The sequence below is a fragment of the Vicia villosa genome, linkage group LG4 (assembly GCF_029867415.1).
Source record: "Vicia villosa cultivar HV-30 ecotype Madison, WI linkage group LG4, Vvil1.0, whole genome shotgun sequence".
Lineage (NCBI taxonomy): Eukaryota > Viridiplantae > Streptophyta > Magnoliopsida > Fabales > Fabaceae > Vicia > Vicia villosa.
In genome coordinates, this window is record NC_081183.1 from 172,166,864 (window position 1) to 172,192,033 (window position 25,170).

Below are 25,170 nucleotides of genomic sequence, written 5' to 3' on the forward strand. Positions count from 1 at the left end.
TATATTCACATCTACATCACATATGCTTCAATCATATATATCACATCCATAACTCATCAACCATTTCATATCAAATGATTCACCAAATCCACATATATGCATATCCGCCAAAATCATTCCACACAATTCATATCACATAAATCACACCAACAATAACATTTTACACCGACACGTGCGACTCAAAGGTGACTCTATGCGATATGCATGTGGATCCCTCCGTTCATTTTCGACAAGCCGATTGTTCATCTCTCAGACTAGATAACCACCTCAAAGTCCCGTACTCGTTAAGCTTTCAAACCCCATATTCGTTAAATTTGGGACAAACAAATAGTCTCAATGAGATTGCCTCTTTCAAAAAATCCCTCTAGAATGTTTTCCTACCTCTTATCACCACTTTCTATCTCTAACAGTAACAACTAACTATTTTTTTCCAAATATTTTTATACTAATTCTTATTAGTAAGGTTACAAAATATTTTTTTTATATAATTTTCACTGACTGTTTCCATTTGTACTTTCTATATCTAAAGAAACTACAATAGAATGTAATTACCCCAAACATAAACCCTAATTTGTACCAAAAGTAAAACCTAAACCCCCAACTCCATCTCCCCGTGCCGCTCCGTCTCTTCCTTCCTCCCAGCAAGTTTAATCCTCGCTTATCGCCGTCACTGCATTGTCGAATTCGGTTTCCTCTTTCTAAGGTAACGTACTTCATTATCGCGCTACTTTCATCTGAAAGCAGGTTTCATCAATTTTCAAAATATTTCAATGAAAAATTGGTAGTGTGTTAACATAAATGCTCATTAGAGAAGAGCCTTGGACAATTTGCTTAATCCTTTCTCTATCTTCCTTCTTTTGTAGACATAATTGCAATTCAAGTTGGAATTTCAGCTTAAATGGCTGGCAGAGGACGGGGAGGGAGACCCGGCGGAATTCGATATACAAAACCAGAGCCATATGTACTTTTCCCTGAGGTAACATATTTAGCATCTTTTGACTCATAACATAAGCATTTGTCATATAAGTGCTTATGCATAAGTTATTTTTCATATAAGTTAGTCTTTAATGTATATAAATATTATCGGTAATTCCTAAAGTTTATAAAAACCTCACTTTAGTAACCTCTGTTTAAGATATTCGCGACTAGACGGATTTTCATATGTTTTTAGTCAATAAAGTGACGGATTTCATATTGTAGAAACAAAAAGGGTGATGGATTTCATATGCTTTAGGGACTAGTTATTTATATAAATGTTAGGGACTAAATTAGAGCGATTGATACTTTATGTTTATGGACTAAATTAATTGTTTCTCTGGTAAGGTATAGATTGTTTTAATAAGCTTTCCTGGAGAGCTTATGGAAATTTGTTGAAAACAACTTACAGAAATGTCATAATTTGTTTTCATAATAATCTATCACAATTAGTTTCGTAAGTGTTTACACAAGTAGCTTAGCTCAAAGAAATCAATTAATATGAACCCTATGCTCCTGTTTAGATAAACAACTTAATGAAGTGCTTCCGGTATAAACATTTATCATATAATTGCTTATGTAAAAGTTATTTCTATAACATAAAATAAGGTCAAATTGTTTACAAATAAGTTAAAAGTTGTTTTCACACAAGATATAAATTGTTTTCATAAACTATCATGAAGAGCTTATAGAAATAAGTTGAAAACAAAATGTATGCATCTCGTAAGTTGTTTCCACAAGGACTCATAAGTGCTTATGTAAGTAGATAAGCTCAAATAAGTCAATCCAAATAGGTCTCATATCCTTCCGTTCGTGCTATAGCTCCTTACATTCTCTATTCTCTGCAACCAAGTTTCTCGTTAAGCCGTTAAAGGCCATGTTGGATCCAATTGTCGATCTGAAAACAAATACATACAAAATGGCTGGCTTAATCTTGTGATTGAATGATATTTCCCTAACTTGGACTACGCGTAGTCTAATAATAGTCAACATTATTTTGCTGACATTTAAAAATAAGGCCCAGCATTATAAATGGTTAAGACCTCATAACTATTTCTATACATCAGAAAGCAAGCAAGAAAATCTATTGTTTCTACGTTTCTTTTTTCGAGTATGTATTTATATTCACACTTTGTAATTATTTGTTTGCTGCTTAATGCTTGTCTTTATCAATCTGATGTTACAGAATATTAATTTGCCCGAGGTTAAACTCGGCGAAAATAGTACTAGTATGAAACAGTTGATTAAATGGGATTTAAGTTTTGATAGTTATTATAAAGCGGCTCCATATCTCTTGGATGACACAGAATTAAAAGGTACGAATTCAATTGCCTTTACTTGATACATATTGTAAGATTGTCATTACAATATCTGAAATCAATACAGAATTATAGAGAAAATCTCAGTTTGATCCTCTAAAAATTTGGATATCGCTTTATTAGTTCACAAAAATTTCTCTCATCAAACTAGTCTCTCAATGATAAAAACTTGACCATGTTAGTTATCCAAAGAATTAACTACCAAATTAGTTCATCTAACACACATAATTCTTACCATATTAGAATTAAAGTGATGACAATGATATAGGATAGGACGGATTTAGTGACAACTTTGTATTCTGAAAAGACTCATTTGGTGATGATGTCTTTGAAGGATTATTATGGTGACGCCTTAATCATTGGACGGCCAAATAAAGGATTGAAACCATAATATTACTTGTCTAGCATGACTTGATCATACTTAAATATACTTCTTGCAGAGTAAGGAATCAAATGTTTCCTGGTATATGAGCAAGTTTACACCATCAAAAGCTAGACTTCATCTAGAATATTTTCAATATTTGCATGGCACCATATCTGTCCCTAAATATCTAGCTCCTCCCTTCCTTAATCAGTATATTAGCTTTTCTTGCTTAATTCTCAGGGCGCAAAAGGATGCACATAGAAAGATTTTCTGACAAGAAGAAGACCACATTTACTCGTGATTCTCTGTCTCAGGTTTTATATTTCGACGGATTTGTTAAGGAGTTGGTTCCAGGTGTGAATCATGGAATGGGCTTTTAAGGCAGTGTTTATGTTTTTTTGTTTTGTAGAAAAATGCTTCTACTTTTCGTTATGCATTTTTGAGGTTCCTGATAACAAATAATTTTGCCGAATTTTGTAATTTCAGGTAAATCTAAGCAGATGCCGAGTCGGAAAAAATTTCGATGGAACCCAGAAGCTGGTGATTTCATATGAACATTTTCTTTTTATTTTGTCAATCTATTAATTATCTATAAATATGAGTAAGTTATTCAAACTTTAATAATTAGCACTGGGTTTATCTTCCCAAAAATATCCTGCCATATTTAAAGAGCTTTATGAAAATTTCATCACTTGAGACTCACACTCACACTTACACATGCCATTCTAGGAGTACTGAGCATTATATGATATGAATCTCTGTTTACTTATAATAATGATGAAGCCTTATTTTTTCTTTTTACTGATTAAGATATTTGTGTGGCAGATGCGAAAAAACTGGCATTCTTTGAAGAACTAGAGAAAAAGTTCCTGGTAGAACACCAATGCCTACAATTATTTCCTTTATTTTTTTATTGTTAACAAGGCAGGGTTAACTCATTAATTTTAGCAGTTAATATTTTCTTGTTTGATTTACATTGTTGGGTTACCTACATTTTATCTAGTGAAATTTTATGTTGACGATTCTTCCACATTTAGGCGGAAGAGGGTAAAGATCAAAAGAAGAAAAAAGAAGAAAGTGAAGATGAAGAAGAAAATGAAGAGGGAAAAGAGTCGGAAGACGATTTTAACGATGGCGATTATAATCAGGTTCCATTCTATCCTCTACTTTGATGTGTTAATTTTGCCATTCTTAAAATTATGAAAAGAATATGTTGCAATTCTTAACCTTGCCCAGTAAAATTTTCAAATTGAAGTTCTTAGAATATATGAAACACCCAATTCAAATTGTTAATCATCTTGAAAATTGAAAAATTTAGATACATAGTTTGTAGACTATGAAGGTATATCCACCATGTTACAACCCACAAGAAAGACATATTTGGAAAACAGAAAAACAAATGATAATATTCTAGCATAATATTTGCCAGAATGACCAAGTTTTTCAACACAAGATTTTATAGAAACAAACCATGTGCATGTCATGTAAAAATTTCAATCTCGTCGCAGCATAGATTATATTCATTCCCAATTGTACTGGTCATGCTGCAAACTGGCAGTATTGCTTGCTACAAACATTTCAAAATAATCATACAATGTGAAAATGAAATTGAAGTTAAAGAGAGAGCAGATCCTCTACCTTCTCAAAATCTCATTGAATGAGTGAAATTGAAGTTATAAAGAGAAACTGTACAATTAAGAATAAAGAATGCAACCACATACACACAATAGAGAATTGCAGGATGGAGAAGCTTCGAGTTGGGCTTCTCCAAATCAAAACCAGAAAAAAATTAAATTACCCCAAAACAGTATGCCCTAAGATCAAGCTTGAAGTTTTAGCAAAACCACATTTGGACTGTTTTGAGATAATTGATCCTCTACTGGTTGGCTATAGATCAATATATTGTAAGTGAAATAGTGAACTTCCTCGTCTTAAGCATGGTTTACATAGTGTCATGAAAAGTAGATGGGGCATTACACATCCCAAATGTTATGTTTATTACTTCTAGGAAAGTACCTTCATAAAAGAAAAAACGAATTAAAATCATAAAAGACAATACCTTTGCATAGGAGATTCTTTGAAAGTTTAGAAGTTGGGTCTATTTGAAACTTGACATTTGTGAGAATTAAAATAAATTATAAAACAAGAATCATGAATGGTTTAATCTATTTTTCTTGCTCTGAAGTTTCTTCCCTTTAAGAGTGTAGCCTATATTAAACTTGGCATTTGTTAAGGCATATACATTACACATTCTTCCTTTAACACCAGGTGTGGTAGTATAAACTTATTTCAGCATTCAATGTAAATTGTTTGTAAAATTGGATTTTAGAAGACGATTAATTTGATGTGGTGTAAAAGGTAGTATTGCGTGACATCGTAATTTGTCAACAGTTTGGGGCTGGTGGTAGTAGTTTGACGTTTGAAGAGTCATTTCTCCTTTTTTGTTGCGCTTGTGGTTTGATTTATTCTCTGATACGAAGCATACCTTGCTATGTTTTTGTTTTTGTTTTTGCAATAAAAGGACTAACTAAATTAAAATGGTGCAGAATGTAGATTATGATGACGATGATGATGATTTTAATGATGTAGAGGCTGGGAACGGTATAATCACTTTACCGGTTCAATGCAGTTTTCATTCATCTTGTCACCGCGATCATAATTTGAATTGTAGCATGTTATACTGAGTAATACATATGTTTTGATTTATTGCAGATGAAGATGTCTATTAAGATATTATGGAGAATGATTGCTTGCTCATCCTGTGGCTGCTTCTATACTAGCATGGACTATTGCTTCTAGGCCTTTACCTGGCTGCTATATCTTAATTTAGTTAATTTAATCTCATCAGTGTCTATTTTCTTGTAAATCCTTTGTTTAACTTGCTGCTTGGCCAGAAGAAATGTAATTGATTGAGTAGTTTAATAAGTATTTTTTGGGTTTGCTGATAGAGAAGTTAAATAAGGTTAGTTTTTACCATTTGCCTGTAGTTTAATTTTATACTGTTTTATATGGCTTATAGACAGAATTTGTTCAACTAGTATAATTGGGGTACATTGTGTTGTTTGGACCAGAGTGTGGAGCTGCAAGTATCAAAGTTAGATGTGTGGATTTTATTGCATGATGGATTGAATAAGAATAAAATGCATCTTAGGCTCTGTTTGGATAAACAACTTATTTGTGGCTTATAGCACAAATGCTTATCAAAATATACGCCTCAGAATAAAAAAAATTTAAATTGTTTCTATATATGTTATAATTGTTTCCATTACTTATGTTAAAGAATTTATAAAGATAAATTCAAAATAAATTATGAAAAATGTCGTAAACTATTTTGCTCAAGTCTCCCAAATAATGTCAGAAAACTCATGGCAGTAGATAGGTTCAATAAGCTCATCCAAATAGACCCTTGGCGCATAATACTACAAAGTTAAGAAAACCACGTTGCCTGTTCTTCGAGATTGTTCATTAGCGATGAGCATTTGACTTAAAATGGTCGATCATAGTTCCAGAGAAGTGTTCTTTGAACTTATTTTACATTGGTGGATATATTTGAATGTGGAGAGAAAATTGAGTTGAGTTATGGAGTTGATTGGTGTAAGATGTCGGCTGCAATTTGTGACACTGATATTGGGGGAACAAATTAGTTCATGATGGTAATTTTACCTACCCATGAAACCATCAATTGAAGAGGAAAAGAAAAGAAAATTTATCTCCACATGTTCTCAAAAATGATTTGGCGGAAATCGATAACATTAGGTAGTTGCTTTTAGAAGTGAGTTTGATCTGTATACGTCAAGAATAATAATATAGGAGTAATTTTGGTACATGATACATCAATGCATGTCTTCAATTGGATCAGATAAAATTTTCACAAATACAATAAGTTTAACTAGTATATCATTTATTTGACAGAAATCTTTAACATAACTGAAATATGCTTTTTCTGATTTTCGGTGTCAAGTTCAAAGCCGTAAATATAATTCAAATATATGTTTATGAGGAGTGCTAGAAACACTCTTTTTAACATTCTCTCTTTTATTTGATGAAACACATGTGAGCTCCTCACTTTGGAAATGGATCGAACATAAAATGGTAGGACTCACATGTGTTTCAACCAATAAAAGATTGAGTGTTCAAAGGAGTGTTGAGAAGAGAGTGTTGTTAGCATTTCTCATAATACCGATGTGGGAGTGAGATATTAATCTTAGTGGATCTCATATAAGAATCACTTAATCTCTCACTATCCTTTTACCTGGTTCAAGGTACAGTTGCATAATCTATCTGAGTAACTCACATGACTCAAACCCGACTATCATGATAATCACTTATTTTATGTAAAATCTATAGATACATCGAAAATTATATACTCGCTGATAACTCACAACTATTCAAGATCATCTCCTCATTCACATTCTAAGATCGATAATCTAATACTCATTAACTTGATGTGATTACATTGTGTCAAAAAAAAACTTGATGTGATTACATGATAAATCACCATATCCATCGATTGGAGTATCATAATAAATTACATATTCCTCTCTACTAACTTGATCAGTGTCAAATCACATGCTTATATATTGACTCACTATGATAAATCACATATCATCGTGATAAGAATCGGGCCAAATCACATGCCATAAGTCTGGATCATGGAATAAATCATATATTTGCATGACCAGATCCCCTTGATAAAATCACATATCCTCCCATGAATAAATTACATATACATCACTAAGAATATCAAAATAAATCACACATTCGTCTATCGGGATCGTTAGGGTAAATCACATATCCTCTAGCTAAGTATCGAGATAAATCATATATCTTTTGGTTAAGTCGCTAGTATATGTCACATCCACATGACAAAATTACCAGGATAAATCACATACCCTTTTATGGGTGATTCACATATTCGTCGAGGGGAGTAGTAGAATGAATCACATATTCCTCTATCAGGACCATTGAGATACATTACATATCCTTCAATCAAATCAACGAAACCCTAACATACCTGTGATTGTAATATAGAGTCGCACGAGACCTCTCCATGCATTCACTATGATATACGGTATGTCATCTTAAAAATGTTACCCCATTATCTTCTTCATTCATATATTATATCAACCAAAACATAAATGCCATTCTTGCTTCATGCACACTCGTCGGTACCTCCTTAAGGCACTTACCCTAGTCATCCTAAGATGTTATCACATTACATCGCTATTGTTGGTTGAAAACGTGTGATGTAACATGCAAGTATACATGTATGTTTTAAGTAGCAACTGATAGAATAGTAAGAAGGTCGAACCCACAGGGAGTGGAAAGTAACTTAGATTGATTTTGTAAGTAATTATCTTTTGTAATTAAGCATAAACTGGATAAAAATAGTTTATGGTTGTCACAAGTTCATTTTAGTAGCAAACACGCTAAAAAATAGTGTCAAGAAGGTAAGTGAATTCAATAATATAGAGCATGTTGAACAATGATCCATTAATATAACATAATTTATGCATACATTATGTGTTATGTCGTACCACAAAAGTGATCTAATGGCATATCTCTATAACATCAAGAATATATACATCAAGGCAAGAGGACAAATCTCTAAGTCTCACTTGTAACCCTAACGCATGTTTGGTTTTATTCTAAATATCTTTTTATGATTGTAACTCTTTATCTCTAAAGTAGTTAATCTAGTGAATACTTCTATCCTACTATTTTCAGTCACTTTTACTGTGAAATCCGCTTGTTGTTGGATCTCTCACAACAACAAGCTTGTATCTATTTTCAAGCTGATCAATCAAAGAAGCAGATTTATAAAAGTTTAACACATGATAAAACGAGACATTAACAACACATCATTTAACATAAAAAAATTTATTATATTAACTTCTCATTGCTCAACATCAAATATTTAGCTCATAATGAGCCGAGTACATACAAAAAAATTGTTATTAAGCTAATCATTCTTAAACACAAAATAAGAAAAGAAATAACAATCTAAAATAAACTTCTTCGTCTTCTTTCAATGGTTAGTCACCACGAGATGACTTATGTCACATCAGGTATCAGCAGTAGGCACTTGAAAGGATGAGAAGAAGAATCTCCATTCTCATTCTACTCACTCTCTTCACTGGTATTTTTAGTTGCTTCAGGTAGGTTTCTGCACACTGACTTGGATCTTGGGATTTAGAATAATTGTGAAATCAGGGCCAAAGAAAATCAACATTTTCCCTCCATTTTTTCAAATTCGTACAAAAGTAGAATCCAATAAAAACAGTAACGGGGGACAAAGTGTAGTGAGATAATCTGTTGGCGGAGACAAGTAGTCGGCGTTGTCCTTGTAGCATCGTGGCACATTAGTAGACGTACTATAGTACTAGCTTTTCTCTTCTAGCGCCTCATTCTCATCCTTTCAAATTAGCTATCATTCCAAATGTAAATTGCTACCGTATGTGCCCTAGGAATGTTATTGATGTTTCTATTTTTTCTCAGCCCCTTCCAGCTTTCCACTTTCCTTCGGATACAAGTTGTTGTCCCAGACTGACGCCAAACCTTATTAGAAGATGACCTTTCACAAATAACAAACACATAAAAACTACAAAAGAGAGAACTTATTGCGCTCTTCACAAACAAATCTTAAAATAGAAAAATGCAATAAATTTAACTAATGAGTAGTGAAATTAATAGAAAGATTCAAGTATTTAGTCTTGTAATCACTCACGGCAAGTGCTTTATCAGCTATCTACCTCAAACGATCGCTCAGGGTATCTCTACCTTACTAGATAAGCCATAACCAACTCCCTAGTTTTACTTAGCATTCATTGATTCCTCAAACCTAAGTTATCAAACTCTTGTATGACACGTTTTACATTCATTCCCAATAAAATGCATGCCTATAATCACACTATTAATGTCCATGATCATTAAATCCTTCAAGATAGACTTTAGAACATAAAAAGCATGATTTATACACATTTTTGGGACATTGCGGTCTGGTCTTAGTATTGAGTATGATCGTAATGGCCCTACATGTGTGTTGCCTTTGTTGATTTCCCTCTAGTGTTGAAAACATTGGGTGTTACGGCCTGGCCGTAGTGTGCTCTACGGCTGAAGCAAGCACATGTCACCCTCAAATCCATATTGTTCTTCTCTTTTTGCAAAAACCATAAAAATTACTACCTAGTCATAGTGTGCATTACGATCGCAGCAGGCCCATAATCACCCATCCGTTTTCTTCATCCCTACACCATAACTCCAACTCTTAACATTTTTCTCACAATTTTATCCATCATGTAACCTACTAGGGGCTCTCATGACTTCATTATCACAAAAATTGGTACCATGTACATCATTTAAACATTCAAAACCTAGGAAACTAACATGCCTACATCATATCCCATTTTAAGGTTCATACAATGGAGGATCATGACCTTAGGGAATGGGAAATCCATCTTAATTTGATGATGATGATGACTATGAGTTTCCTTCTTGTTCTAGCCACATGCAAGAGCATTTTCAAGCTCTTTAATTATCATTATTGATCTTGGAGGCCAAAAGCTTTTTCTTATGAATTGATGGCCTTGATCATGCAATGAAGATCAAATTTATGGTTAAAGGGGATTAGTCTTGGAGAAGAGTAAGACGATGAACTATAAGTGCTTACCTTTTTGAGCTAGAGGGTGAAATGGGCTGGAACTACATTGTTCTTATTCAAGAGTTGGCCTTGTGAATGGGAGGAAAGGATGGTGGATTTGAGGATTGTTCTTGATTTCCCTTTATTTCAATGTGTGCTTCCTTGCTCTCTAGGAAGTGGAAATTACGGAGTATCTTAAGGACCAAATGTAAATACACTTCCAAGGCCTAAAAGACCATTTATCGTTTACTTGGTATAAGGGGATCTTCCAATACCCTTAATTCCAAAATATTGGTTTGAAGACTTAATGACTTTGTTAAACCTAATTGCATCCTCATTTGGCTTGAACTACCATGCGACATAATTGGAAATGGCTAAATTTCCCTTCATAGTAAAGTGCTTGTTTTACCCATAACCTCAAGTTTCCATTAATATATGATATAATTGTTTTTCATCATTGGTCTAGACCGGGATATCACAATCTCCCCCTAAACAAGTTTTTTCCCCAAAATTTGCATTTCACTCGAGCCTCCTATAAAACTTGCTTGACTTGATGCTAATTTTACTCACATGCTTAGTCAACTCGAGCTCCCTTAGCTTGGTTCCCAAGGTTCAAGGTTACCATTATTTTAATTATCCCTGATAAATATTTCCCCCCTTAGCCTTTAGGTGGAAATTTAACAGTCTTCATTGTTCTCCCATAAACATCACGTTCAATCATCCATATATGGCTTAACTTAACAGCAGGCCTTAAAAAACTTCACACTAGGATATATCAAAATATTTTAAAACTTCTGATGGATAGATGTCTCTTGCCTCTCCATTCAGAGTGCTTATACATCATCGATAGGGCTTGTTCTAGACCAGCTCGGTAAAAGTCTTCAATTCCTCAATTGACCTCTTGAGATTGCCTTAGGGCTTTTCATTCTACGTTTTAATTTGAAGAATCCCATTTTATTTTTGCTCCACTACTGATTAATTTCTCCAATTACTTTCTTCTACACGAGGTGTATAAGGTTTCCATAGGCCAACTACTCTCTTATCCTTGATTAAATCATTCTAAAGTCAACCACATCCATATTTACAAGGGTCTGTGCATGTTATCCATTTCTACTATTGGTGTCCAACTAATTCCCATTTTGGAATTCTTAATATTTCCTTTACACACCTTTACCCTTGACGCGATCTTTCAGTAAATTCAATAATATAGAAGTGGTCCCACACGTCTACTTCCTAACTAATCATGCCTTGATACACTAGTTCCTCTGGCTAATCTTCTTTCAAAGTAATTTTCTGCCCTCTCGAAGAGAACTTACGTCCTTGGAGGTTATCCTACCTATTGCTTGACAAGTTACTTCGCCATCTGGGGGAACGCAGTCCGATATATGATTGGAACAACTTAAATACTTATTTATTTTGACCTTTGCTAACTACTTAGGATTTTCCATCCTTGCACTTATTTTCCTTGGGTACAAAGCATCTCTTATGCTTCCACTGCACTACTCTAATATGTCCCCTGATTGTATAACTCTTCTGGTTTCTAGTGTTTGATCACCACATATTTATAGATCCACTTAGCCTCACAACCTTTTTACAGTTGCTTTCGTTCTGGGCAATCAATTACTTCCATAATTTTTTGACACGTCTTGATTCATACTTGGGTATATCTAGAGTCGTTACCATAACATCTTATAGGTTAATTTCCATGGCCGACCTCAACAATAGACTAATCTTGATTCATTTGCTATGACTTGTCATCCCATCCTGATTGACCAAACTTGCTCAATCAACTTCTTCATTTTCCTTAATGAAATCTCATTGATCCATCATGACTCTTCCTTATAGCTAGATGCAACACACACACACACACACAAGTATTGATCCTTGCAATATGTTTGTCCTCCCTTGCACTTCTCTTTTGGAATTGATTATAAGGTCACTTATACTCAAATTGCTCTGCGATGAGTCCATTAAATTATGGGGTTCCTCTAGTATGGTTACCAAAATTAAGGCACATTTATTGATGCAGGCTATACGAATCCATCATCATATTTTTTGTCAACTAAACAACCTCATACCCGCACGGTCTTAGGATTCTTCTTGTCTCGCTATAGCTTTAGTCAACTCTGACATCCTCTTTGGGTATTAACCAACTTGGACATCTTGGTTTCCCTACTCACACTTTGCCAATTATTACTCTTTTAACTCGCCTTTGGTGTCACAATTCTCCTTGACGTGAAACACATTTTATTTTGTTGATTTCAGTTCACCTTGATTTGCATTCATGCAATAGCACTTATACGTACTTTCCACAAGACCACTAATACTAGTCGCATCGAGTGCAAAGTGGTTTGCTTATTTGAACTCTCATACATCGATTACGATGCTAGATCTTCATGATACAACTTGTGGAATTCTTCAATTCTCCTTGAAATACCTTTTGCTTGATTCTAATTATGCCTTGAGTTACTTCTCGATGCATTCCTTACTTGTGCCTTAAAATCTTCTGATGCCGATTAATCTGCCTGTACAAGTTAATGACAACCGAGAACAAACCTTTAGTTGCTCTTTTGATAGGTTTTATTAAGCCATCGTAATCCATATCTCGTAACTCTTGTATTTTTTATGAAGTCATCGTAATTCATAACTCTTACCTTTTCTTTTTAAGAAGTCATTGTAACTCAGAACTCTTAATGAAAGATAAATATAGATTTATTGTCTTTGGAAATCCATTAGTTCACCATATATTTAAAAATTAAACTATTAAATTAGACTAACCAGCAATTTATATTTATATTTCATTTATATATTAGGGTTTAATGGATATGCACTGACAGTGTAAAACAATTTTACACTGTCATCCAATAGGAAACAAGTAATTTGTCATGTCATTAAAACTTTTTAAAGATAAAAGTGTGATGAAATTGAATACATGGTTGTGATTGGTTGACAGTATAAAACTATTTTACACTGTCAGTGCATCACCCTTTTTCTCTATATATTATTGAATTATTGTTTTTAAAAAATAAAATAAAATAAATTATTTGCAAATTATATTCAACACATAAATTAGTAAATATAAGTAAAAATGATTTCAATTTTGTTTACTTTATAAAAATAATTTCATTTTTATAAAAATAATTAATAATCATAGAAAATATTTAAAATTTTAAAAGTAAATTTTATTTACTTTATAAAAATAATTTCATTTTTATAAAAATAATTAATAATCATAGAAAATATTTAAAATTTTAAAAGTAAATTTTATATACTTTATAAAAATAATTACAATATTTATTTATTAAAATTAGTGTTAATTTTAATTTTTATTAAAGAAGCAATCGTGTATTGTTTTTATTTTATTTTATACTTTTTATGAATTTTATATATCTATTAACAAATTAAAATGAATATATATATATATATATATATATATATATATATATTTTAAAACAAAAATAATTTATTGTTTTGGAGTAAAAAAATGAATTAACAATTTTTTTCATCAAAACAATATTTAAAAAAATGCATTTATGAAATAAAAAAAAAAATTAGTGTTGTTGTTAGTAGTGGTGGATGTAAGCTCCACGAGTGTTCGAAGAGGGGGAGAAAATGAAAAGAACCTAAACACACACAGCTGGGGTTTATGAATGAAAGAGGCCCTAACAGCCGCCACCGTAACCGTTTCTCGCCACCCTTACAACAACCGTGGTGGTGGCTTTTCATGGCCTCAGTCCTCTTCACACCAAGTCAATGACCCTCTCTCTCATCTCTTCACCACCATTCTTCTCAAAAACCTTAACCCGTCTCAAACCATTTCTCTCCCTTTTCTCAACACTCCCCCATAACAACAACATAGCTCATTCTCAACACCACACCGCCGGTAACAGCCGTTTACGTTCCGCGGTTACTCAGCCCGAGTTGTTCTTCCGAGTTCTCAACTCAGTTAAACACCGACCACTCGTCGCGCTTAGATTCTTCCGTTGGGCGGAGAAGCATCCTGACTTTAACCGATCTGGATCGGCTTATGTTGAGATTTTAGATATTCTCGCTAGAAATGGGTTTATGAGAGGTGCTTATTGGGTTATGGAGAAGGCGATTGAAGCTAAAATCGACGGCGTCGTTTTGGATGTTTTGGTTGGAGGCAGTGGCGAGGGTTCGGGTTCGGGTTCCGAGGTAGTGTCTGTTAAGCTTCTTGATTTATTACTTTGGGTTTTTGCGAAGAAATCAGTGTTAGAGAAGTGTTTGTTGATTTTTTATAAAATGATTCATAATGGATTGTTGCCTGATGTTAGGAATTGTAATAGGGTTCTTAAATTGCTTAGAGATAGGAGTATGGTGAATGAGGCTAAGGAAGTCTATAATGTAATGGTTGAGTGTGGGATTCAGCCTACAATTGTTACGTATAATACTCTGTTGGATTCGTTTTGTAAACACGGGGAAGTTGAACAAGCGATGGAGTTGTTGTTTATGATGCGGAAAATTGGGTGTGATCCGAATGAGGTTAGTTATAATGTTTTGGTGAATGGTTTGTCGAGGAAAGGGGATTTTGACCGGGTGAAGGAGTTGATGGAGGAGATGTTGAAGTTAGGACTTAAGGTTTCGGCTTATACGTATAACCCTTTGATTCGTGCGTATTGTAAGGAGGGGATGCTCGAGGAAGCTAGTGATGTTGAGGAGGAGATGTTGCGGAGAGGAGCTTTGCCTACGGTGGCGACGTACAATACAGTCATGTATGGTCTTTGCAGGTTGGGAAAAGTGATTGATGCGAGAAAGTTGTTGGATGTTATGGTAAGTAGGAATTTGATGCCTGACTTAGTTTCGTATAACACACTAATTTATGGTTATAGCAGATTGGGAAATTTAGGGGAGGCTTTTCTGTTGTTTGTTGAGTTAAGATACAAAAATCTTGTTCCAAGTGTTGTGACCTATAACACACTTATAGACGGTGTTTGCCGATTGGGGGACTTGGATATTGCCAAGAGGATGAAAGATGATATGATTAGACATGGACCTTTTCCTGATGTCTTCACTTTTACGATTCTTGTTAGGGGATTTTGTAAGGTGGGGAACTTGGCAACGGCTAAGGAATTGTTCGATGAAATGCTGCATAGAGGATTGCAGCCTGACCGTTATGCATACACGACTCGGATAGTTGGTGAACTCAAGCTTGGTGACCCATCAAAGGCTTTTGGCATGCAGGAAGAAATGCTAGCCAAAGGCTTTCCGCCTGATTTAATCACATATAATGTCTTCATTAATGGGCTCTATAAATTGGGAAATTTGGATGAAGCAAATGAACTCGTACAGAAAATGCTCCGCAATGGAGTTGTTCCGGATCATGTGACATATACTAGCATCATCCATGCTCACTTGATGTCCGGGCATCTTCGGAAGGCTAGAGTGGTGTTCTATGATATGTTGAAGAAAGGAATATCTCCTTCTGTTGTGACTTACACAGTTTTGATTCATTCATATGCTGTTAGGGGAAGGCTGGATCTTGCTATTATGTACTTCTTTGAGATGCAAGACAAGGGTGTTAATCCAAATGTGATCACATACAATGCTTTGATCAATGGACTTTGCAAAGAGAGAAAAATGGATCATGCATACAATTTTCTTGCGGAAATGGAATCAAAGGGTGTTTCTGCAAATAAGTATACATACACTATTTTGATAAATGAGAACTGCAACTTAGGCCATTGGCAGGAAGCTTTGAGATTGTACAAAGATATGCTAGATAAGGAAATAGAGCCTGATTCTTGCACACATAGTGCACTATTGAAGCATCTAAGCAAAGACTATAAATTGCACGCAGTTCAGCATCTTGAGAATGTAATTAGAGGGGGGTGAATAAGCTTATGACGAAAGACCAAGAAATGATTATTTATTGTTTCCATTTTGGCATTCCCACATGGCAAATGAGTAAACATGATCCCTTCATTTGGTTGGGTTTTGCCTCATAAAGGTGTAAGCTTGCCATGATGTGACCGTCAGATCGTGTACATTTTTCTCTGATACGGTAAGAATTCCTTTTTTCTCAGATGCATGATACCTTGTGTTACTAACTTGTATGTTCCTTTAGCCCTTTACACATATCGTAATTTGTTTCAGGATAAAGATGCCAATGGTTGTTTCCAATGATTAATATGGGCAAACTCCAACTAATTTTGAGGCTTTTCACATGATATATTTGTGACCAGGTAATACCTGGAAGAGTGTAGACTTTATTCATTGAGTTTCAAAGATATGGCACTACACGTCAAAGGCAAGTAGTATACAGATGAAGCATAATCCTCTATCAAGATATTTCAAAGAATTCTATCACATAATCATACCCCATTTTTTATTCATTTTTCTTAGTCTTTTGATTGGAAAGGGATTTTTTTGACACAGTGGGTGCTTATTCTTTGCATCATAATTGTGATTATTATTTTTAAGTCAAGTGGTACACATTTTTTACACCACAACTTGTATACGGAATGGAAAATAAAAGGTTTGATCTCTTATGTACAACAGTACTAAGTGGTCATTGACTGCAGAAAAACTGAGTATTGTATCCTGTTATTCACTTACATTTTGTTTGTTAGTTAATATATTTCACCAGTTAGATGCTACCCATATCTTACGCCCCGTTTAATAAATGTTTTAAAATTTAGAAAAGAAAAAAACTAGTTTGATTTTTTCTATTGTGTTTGTTTCTATTAGCTGGATCTCTCATTGGATGAAGATGACTTTTTATCCCTTTGTTTTAGACTGTTACTTATGTTCATATGGTGAAGATGGCTCTCATTCGGCCAAGATGTCCCTTTATCCCTTTTTTGATGCATAACTAAATACTCTAGGTTGATAGTGGGTCTGTTTGGATGAGATTTTGTGTTTTTCTGCCTAAGATGATGCAATGTGCTTGAAAATTTTTACGTTGATTCATGAGTGAGAATGCTATGCAATATTTGTGTGAAGATGCTATGTATGCATATTATATTATAGGTTCCTTGATGGTGTGTTGTTGATGAGGCTATCAAGAGTCGGGGTTTTTCTTCTTCTTTTTTGTCTCGGTAGATCATAATATATATTGTGCGTCCACTCAGGTCATGAATATAAAATGACAATAGAATATTTTTACACTCTCAATCAATATTTTTAATTTCAACATACTGATATGCATAACAAATATAAAGTTTTTTTTTATTGATTGTGATAATAATGAAAATAATAAATTTTAAATAAAAAAAATTCTTTCAATATTGTACTTAAGTAGTATTTGCCTTAATACAATTGTAGTGAGTTAACCAATGAAACAATAATATTTAATGTTATCTAATATTTTAATATTATTTTATTTAACAATAAATTTAAATTTAAATTTCTTTTACACTAAAGATTTCAATATCCAACTAAAATTCAAGATATCAAAGAATTTACCATTTTTAACTAACTTAAGTAATTGGTGTAAATAATAATTGCAAGTAATATAATTAATAAAACAATATTAATGTTGAATATAGTTTTACTCTATTGGGCTTTTGAGAACCTGTCTGCCATGTTCAACACTTCATGATTTGTGAAAAAAATGTTTTTCATACTAACATTACTATAAAAATTTAAAAATATTCTTTTAATATTGGAAATACATTTTGAGATACATCTATTTCATACAAAAATAGGTTTTAAGTGAGACACGCTTTTATTTTTTTTAAAACTAGTTTAGAAGTGTATTTTTTTTTTTGGTACAAAGGAGGGCTTAGGCCCAGAAGAAGAACAACTACCCAACACCAACACCCGACACGGACAGACCGTCAAGGTCAAGCTTCAATTGCTTCTGTAAAAATTTTGGAATCTCTTGGAAAATCTGAAGACCACCTTGTCTAGTCCTACCATCTGTTGCAAGTTCACAAACTCCTACAATAATTTTGTTTATTTCACAAATTAATGAGACACTAAAACACGTTTTAAGTGAGACATACCTATTTTTCCAAAAAACTAGTTCGGAAGTGTATCTTCGAACAAACTTCTTTAATGATTTTAACAACTCAATGACAAAAATGGAAGTGTTGTTCTAGATTTGTCAAGTGAGAATTTAAAAATGAATACCATTTTGCATGTATTTTTCAACTTACGGAATATTTCATAAGTGCACTTTTTGGAATTGTCAAGTGAGAAATTTAATAAAACACAACCTTGCTTATTTGCTTCACTCATGATTGTACCATAATTTCTTCTTCAAACCCTGTCAAAACCTCATTCCACACTTAATTAATTTTTCTCTATTTTATACATGAACATGTCGTTTATGTGAAGACGGATACAAGTGAAGGGGGTATCATTCTATGTCTATACATAGATGATTTGTTAATCACGTGCAGCAACGAGAAGAATATTTTTAAGTTCAAAAGTGAACTTATGAAAGAATTCGAGATGACCGACCATGGTGTCATGGCATATTCCCTTGGCATAGAGTTTTACAAGTTCAAAAAGGGACTGCTTATGCATTAAAGAAGATATGCTCCTAAGATATTGAAAAAGTGTGAAATGTAGCATTGTAATGTTGTCATTCCATCAGTTGAACCAAAGGTGCAACTGTCAAAGGATGGAAAGGAGAAAGACGTTGATCCAACACAATATAAAAGCTTGATTGAATCCTTGCGCCATTTGTGTAATACGCGACCGGAGTTGACCTTTAGTGTCGGTATTTCCATTAGATTCATGGAGAGACCGAATGTGTCTCACTCGATAGCACTAAAAAGAATCCTAAGATACATCAAAGAGTCTATTGGACGCGAAATTCTCTTTCCCGCAGCGGATACAAACATAAAATGCAATTTACTCGGCTTTATCGATTCCAATTGTCGTGGAGATAAAGATCGTCAAAAGTCTACAGTTGGATAGATCTTTATGTTTGGTGGAACACCAATCTCATGGTGTTCGAAGAAGGAACCAATAGTGGCACTCTTGTCTTGTGAGACCAAGTATATGGGCGTTTCATTATGTCCGTGCCAAAGCCGTGTAGCATATAAATCTACTAAAGGAGCTGGGCAACAATGTTGGTGAGGCTATTACATTCTTAGTTGATAATGTTTCCGCTATTAATCATGATAATAACCCAATTGCATATGGGAGGAGAAAGCATATTAGTATGAGATTTCACTACTTCAGGGAGCTTGTTAGTGAAGAAAATTTGAGATTGAGATATTGTGGTAGTGAAGACCAAGTGGCTGATTTGCTGATCAAGGGGGTCACAATTGAAGTGTTCAAGAGGTTAAAGATGAACATGACCATGAAAGACTTGAAGCACTTAAATTAAGCTGGTGTGTTATGTGAAAAACAATAGTTCAAGTGTTGTAATCAATTAACACATAGTGTAACCAGTTATTGATATTAAAATAAGTCAAATAAGCTAAAAAAAAAGTGATTTTGGATGTGGCCTAACCAGTTACACACCATCGGTATAGTCCGGTTCGAGGGATCAGTTCTGACATCAAGGGGGTCAAGCCCTCTCCCGATCGCAGCTGCGAGGGATCAAACCATGGTCCTCCCTACCAAGTCTATCACCAATCACCACTAGACCAACGGATTATATTTGAATGATTTGTATAAATGTATTGGAGGCTTTCTCATCCAATAATAATGAAATTTTAATTCCACCTTAAATTAACACTGTCTCTCTCTCACTCTAATTCTCTCTCTTCACTACAACACGGAAGGGCTTTAAAAGCGCTTTTTTTGGCCTTTAACAGCGCTTTAAAGCGCTGCCAAAGCCAGCGCTGGCGTAGGCTACGAAAGCGCTTCTGAAAGCGCTCTGGTAGACCCCCCTATAAGTACGCTTTTTCCAGAAAAAGCGCTCTGGTAGACCCCCCTATAAGAGCGCTTTTTCTGGAAAAAGCGCTCTGGTAGCCCCCCCTACTAGAGCGCTTTTCCAAAAGCGCTTTGGTAGGTTGCTTTTTTTTTTCCTTTTTTTTTATCTTTGGCAGCGCTTTTTGTAACAAAGCGCTTTAGTAGGGGGACCTTTAAGAGCGCTTTTTAAAAGCGCTGTCGTTGCTAAATGAGAAATTTTAAAGTGCAGCCTATAATTTCAGCCTCCCAGATCGACCTGTAATATTTTCGACCTGTAATATTTTCAACCTGTAATATTTTCGACCTGTAATATATTTTCAACCTGTAATATTTTCGACCAGTAATATATTTTCGACGATATATTTTCAACCATAGGTAGGACTATATATATACTAATATAATACCATTATAATATCCAAAATTATATATATACATCATTATGTCAATCAAACTAAATCTCTAACATCAACAATATTATGCTTCAAATATTAATTGGCAACAATATGAACAAAGTTAGTAACCATATATTCTGGAGTACTATAATATTCTCTTCAAATCGACACAAATCCAACTACATGAATAGCTGATGAATATAAAATTGACACAATTCCTCTTTGATTTCTTCCAACTTAAGTTTCGGGTAAGAAGCAGCACGGAATTCGTCAAAGTACTACAGAATAAAAACATAATATGAATGATTTAGTTAAATGAAATAAATTATAAGAAGTTATCTAATTAAGTTATAAATCCATACCGTGATTGGAATCTCTTCATTTGAAGGATTTCTTTCATAAACCTCAAAACAAAGTATCCGCAGTCTGAACTGTTCCGCTGTATCGGACACTACATAGAAAACAAATAAGAATTTATAGTTGTCTTGTTTTATCAAGTAGCATAAATATTATAAGCAAAATTGTGAAAAATAATGTACCTGCACTTTGATCCAAGTAATGTTGTTTGATTTAGTCCGGGATACCTGTGCGTCTCGTTGACTTCGGAACACTTGTATTGATCTAACAAAAATATAAAAGCATATATTTAGATCAATCTCACAAATAATTAAATATATAAATATACAAGAATATTTAGAACGATCCCACTTACAAATCAATAATTTCCTTCATAGCCGGATAATTGCTCCACTCACCATCTACCGAATTCAGAAAATATACAACTTCTCTTATCGGGTTGATAGCAAGCAACAACCAGTGTGCTCTATAAATTAAAACAATAGGTTATATAAAAATTTTGCTACGCAAAAGAAACAAAGATTAAATGAACCAAGAATGAGAAACTAACCCTACTGGTCGGGTATTATACGCCCAAAGAATCAGACTTTTTGTATTGTCGGATGACATGAATCTATCGACTAAGCGCTGTCTAACTGATTCCGGTTCCGAATCAATTGTCATTCCGCTGCAATGGGCGGAAGACACGAAACGGAATCTGTTTGACAATGCAGTCCCGCGCAACACTCTGTCATGCAACAACCTTAAATAAAAACATTATAAACATATTAGCGGATGAGTGAAAAACATAATAAACATAATGTGTAAATAAATTGTTCGACTAATTAAATAATATATCGGATGAGTGAATATTACCGGATGTACGAGTGCATATTAGCGACGCCTAGTTGTTCTTGTGTAAAAATCTCTTCCAAGTCATCTATTGCAATATGTGAAATGAATTCAACACCAAAGATACCTTCCTCCATATTGATTTGACGGAGAGCATCTTCCTTCAAATCGGACATATCAACAAGTGTTCCGAGCGTCGTCCGATATCGAGGAAAAAAAGCACCACCTTTTTTTGTCGCTTGCTTCGGAGGACCCTTAGGCGGTACGCTACGAACGACCTGTGTCACTTGTTGTGACTCCCGAGCAGATGCCTAAAAATCAAATAACGATCGATAAAATATAAAATCATGGAGTTTTACATTCAAATTATATATTAACACCTTAAATGTACCTCTTTTAGTGATGCAACAGACTCCTCCTCCTGTAAAATCCCTTTGCCCTTAATTGCGGGTTTTGTAGGAGCAATCTAAAATTAAAATGTAAAAAATAATTAACGTAACGGTGCAAAATTGACATTCAAAAACTAAATGATTCATAATGGTTTTGAATATACCTCATCACCAATGATAATGAGCTCCGAGGGCCATGCAACAAATGACCCTATTGCATCTCGCAGCAATGTCGTCTCTGAGACCATGTCAGGTACCGGTAGCACCGCATCATGATCTAATACAACATCCACCGATACTTTTAGGTGTCCATCCGGGAGCGGTCTATGGTGAAGTAAATCTCCCACAGTGTTGTGCACTTTTCCCTTGCCAACTAGGCGATAAGACGGTGACGATAAGTATAGTTGGCAAGAAGAAATGCCCTAAACCAATAGTAAATATAAAGTCATTATCGTTAATAAAATAGAACAATTTGTAAGGAAAAGAAATTTATAATTACCTCGGGAAGTTTTCTTTGACAGTTGAAACTAAGCTTTATCACTAGTTTCTTTCACCGATGCAGTATTGCACTTTTCTCTCATATACATATCTTTATCTCTTTGCAATTCAGAGACTTGTGCTTGCAATTCCGCCAATTTTTGCAACACTTCTTCATTTGAAGGATTTCTTCTCCTAGGATGCTTGTAAAAAGAGGTTGGAGTCACACCATGACCCTTACCCCTCACCCGACCGAGATACTCAGGAGCATCTAGTGCTCTACTAAGTATGCTCCTATCATCCTGGTCCTCACCGGTGGACACCGATTGCGACAATGTCTCCTGTAATTCATTTACATTTCAATAATTATTAGTGGAGATAAAAAATCATTTATATATTAAAAAACATTTGATTTAATTAAAGACACAGTATTATACTTACACATTCAGCATAAACTCTCTGAACATCGGGATCGACAGCTCGATCCTTGCCCACATGAGCTTCCTTCCACAACACATGTTCAGGAAGTGAAGTTTCCTCACTTTTAGACTCCTCTAACTATGCATTGACACAAATGATAAAATCGTCAAATAAAACACATTTAGACAATTAATTAAAATGCATTTCTATTTACTTACAAGTTTATCCTCTAAGCGTGCATATCCCATACGCCCTTTTTTGTATGGATACGCGGGTTTGGGTGCTCTCGCACTATTCGTGGCACTCCTTTTCCGAAAATCTTCATCTCTTTGATTTACAAACTCAGCCCAATCTTTTTCATCAATGAAGATCTCATACTTTTTTGGCCGTCCCGGTGCCTCTTCAAGAAAGTTTCCATCTTTATCCTTAAGATAGGTGTTTGTCAAAAAAGCTTTCCACCCTCTATATCTTTTGCCGGCCAAACTAAGTATGTAGCGTCTACGATCATCTGGTATCTCAAAAGTCCTCTGCAAAAAAACATACGCATAGTGTGTTAGTATAAGTAATTTAAACAATTTATCGTCAAGATAATAACAACAATTAACCATATATGATATATACCTGAAGCTCGTCCCAAATCGTTTTTTTTTTCGCATCCAACTCTTCGCTTTTCAGATTCCATTTAGCTATGGAGACCGGAATATGCATACGAACAATTGTACCAATATAGCTTGTCAACTTTGCAGAATTAGGACCAATTGCTTGTTTATCAGAATTCCAATCCAAATGGTATACTAATCCTTGGTCTCTATGTCGAATGATTCCCTTCATAATGGTGATGCCTCGTGCAACTTCTTTTGCTTCAGTATCAGGTGGAGCATTTGTATCCGTGGCATCTCTTTCTTGAGCATCTCTTTCTTGTGAGTTTTCTTGTGATTTTTCAGGTGGAGCATCTCTATCCGGAGCCATTGAACGTGTATCAAACAAACTAAAGCACATTAGTACACTATTAATAAGCTAACAATCTATACAAGTCAAATGGAAGTCAAACCATGCATGTACAAGTAAATCGGAAACGAAATCGGTACAAATCAAAATAAGCGTCAAAAAAGAAAGTTGTCGGAATTGAACGAAATTTACATGGCTATGGTAAAACGTCCCCACGGACTCAAAAATAAAGTCGGTTTTCCGAAATTCAGACCCTAAGCCCGACTTTTGATTACGGGCAGAAGCAAAACCGATAAAAAACACAGTCCCGAAATGTAAAGATAAGTGCATGAGCAGCTCCGGAATCGTCAAAATAGTATAGTTACATGTAAAGAAGTCAACAAACGGATACATGGTTTAAAAGTTATGTACAAAACGAGAATATGCACCAAAATTGAATAAGTACTATACTATTGAATAAAACAATCGGTACAAATTGAATAAAGCAAATTTGTCGGAATATGTATACTATTACCTTTATCACTAACGTCTCTTTCTTTTCTTGGTAGGATTGTGTTCTACGCGTCTCTTAACAACGCGGACGGTTGGATTGATCCAAATACCCTCATTATGATCATTTCTAGTACACGATTCATTCTCATTTTGATCGTTTCTTGTACAAGATTCAATGCCAACACCAATATCACCTTGATCTTCAATGTTTTCAATAGAGGACAACATCTTTTTGGCCTCATACGTTCGATTGGGAAGAACATTATCCTTTGGTAGCATATCTTTCATAAGGGCTAATAACTCTGTGAAACTTTTATCCGAGCATCCATTGTCCGCCTTTAAGTTGTACAACTTTAACACCGCAGACAATCTTGTGAATTTTGAACAACCATCATACAACGGTTTCTCTGCATCGCTTACCAACCTCTCAAACATTTTGGGACAATCTGCAAGATCTTATTCAAGCGCTTCTGGAATCTCTTCGACTCGATCGCAATCGTATGTGTCTGTGCAATCGTCGTTTGAAGCATACTTCCTATTACAACTCGACTCAGCATTCCCGTTACTTTTCTCACCATGCATTGTCCAACATGTATAACTTCTATCAATTCCAAACCGTAGTAAATGGGATGCCAACTTATTCCCGTCAACCTTACCCCCATAACAGCAACCCAGGCAAGGACACGACATTCGAAGCGGGTCTTTGGAGTGCGCAACCGCAAACTCAACGAAT

General features: G+C 34.6%; 2 protein-coding genes across 2 annotated transcripts; both read left to right on the plus strand.

Moving 5' to 3' along the window:
• Positions 1 to 513: 513 nt before the first annotated feature.
• LOC131595945 (uncharacterized) lies at positions 514 to 5,692 on the plus strand. Its single transcript, XM_058868487.1, has 9 exons — positions 514 to 703; positions 864 to 976; positions 2,162 to 2,291; positions 2,899 to 3,012; positions 3,145 to 3,198; positions 3,484 to 3,530; positions 3,696 to 3,806; positions 5,205 to 5,259; positions 5,371 to 5,692. The coding sequence occupies exons 2-9, from the start codon at positions 899 to 901 to the stop codon at positions 5,385 to 5,387; spliced, it is 606 nt and encodes a 201-aa protein (XP_058724470.1). The 5' UTR covers positions 514 to 703; positions 864 to 898; the 3' UTR covers positions 5,388 to 5,692.
• An 8,177-nt stretch (positions 5,693 to 13,869) lies between these two features.
• LOC131595946 (pentatricopeptide repeat-containing protein At1g22960, mitochondrial) lies at positions 13,870 to 17,568 on the plus strand. Its single transcript, XM_058868488.1, has 2 exons — positions 13,870 to 16,319; positions 16,412 to 17,568. The coding sequence occupies exon 1, from the start codon at positions 14,051 to 14,053 to the stop codon at positions 16,148 to 16,150; it is 2,100 nt and encodes a 699-aa protein (XP_058724471.1). The 5' UTR covers positions 13,870 to 14,050; the 3' UTR covers positions 16,151 to 16,319; positions 16,412 to 17,568.
• The last annotated feature ends 7,602 nt before the right edge of the window (positions 17,569 to 25,170 follow it).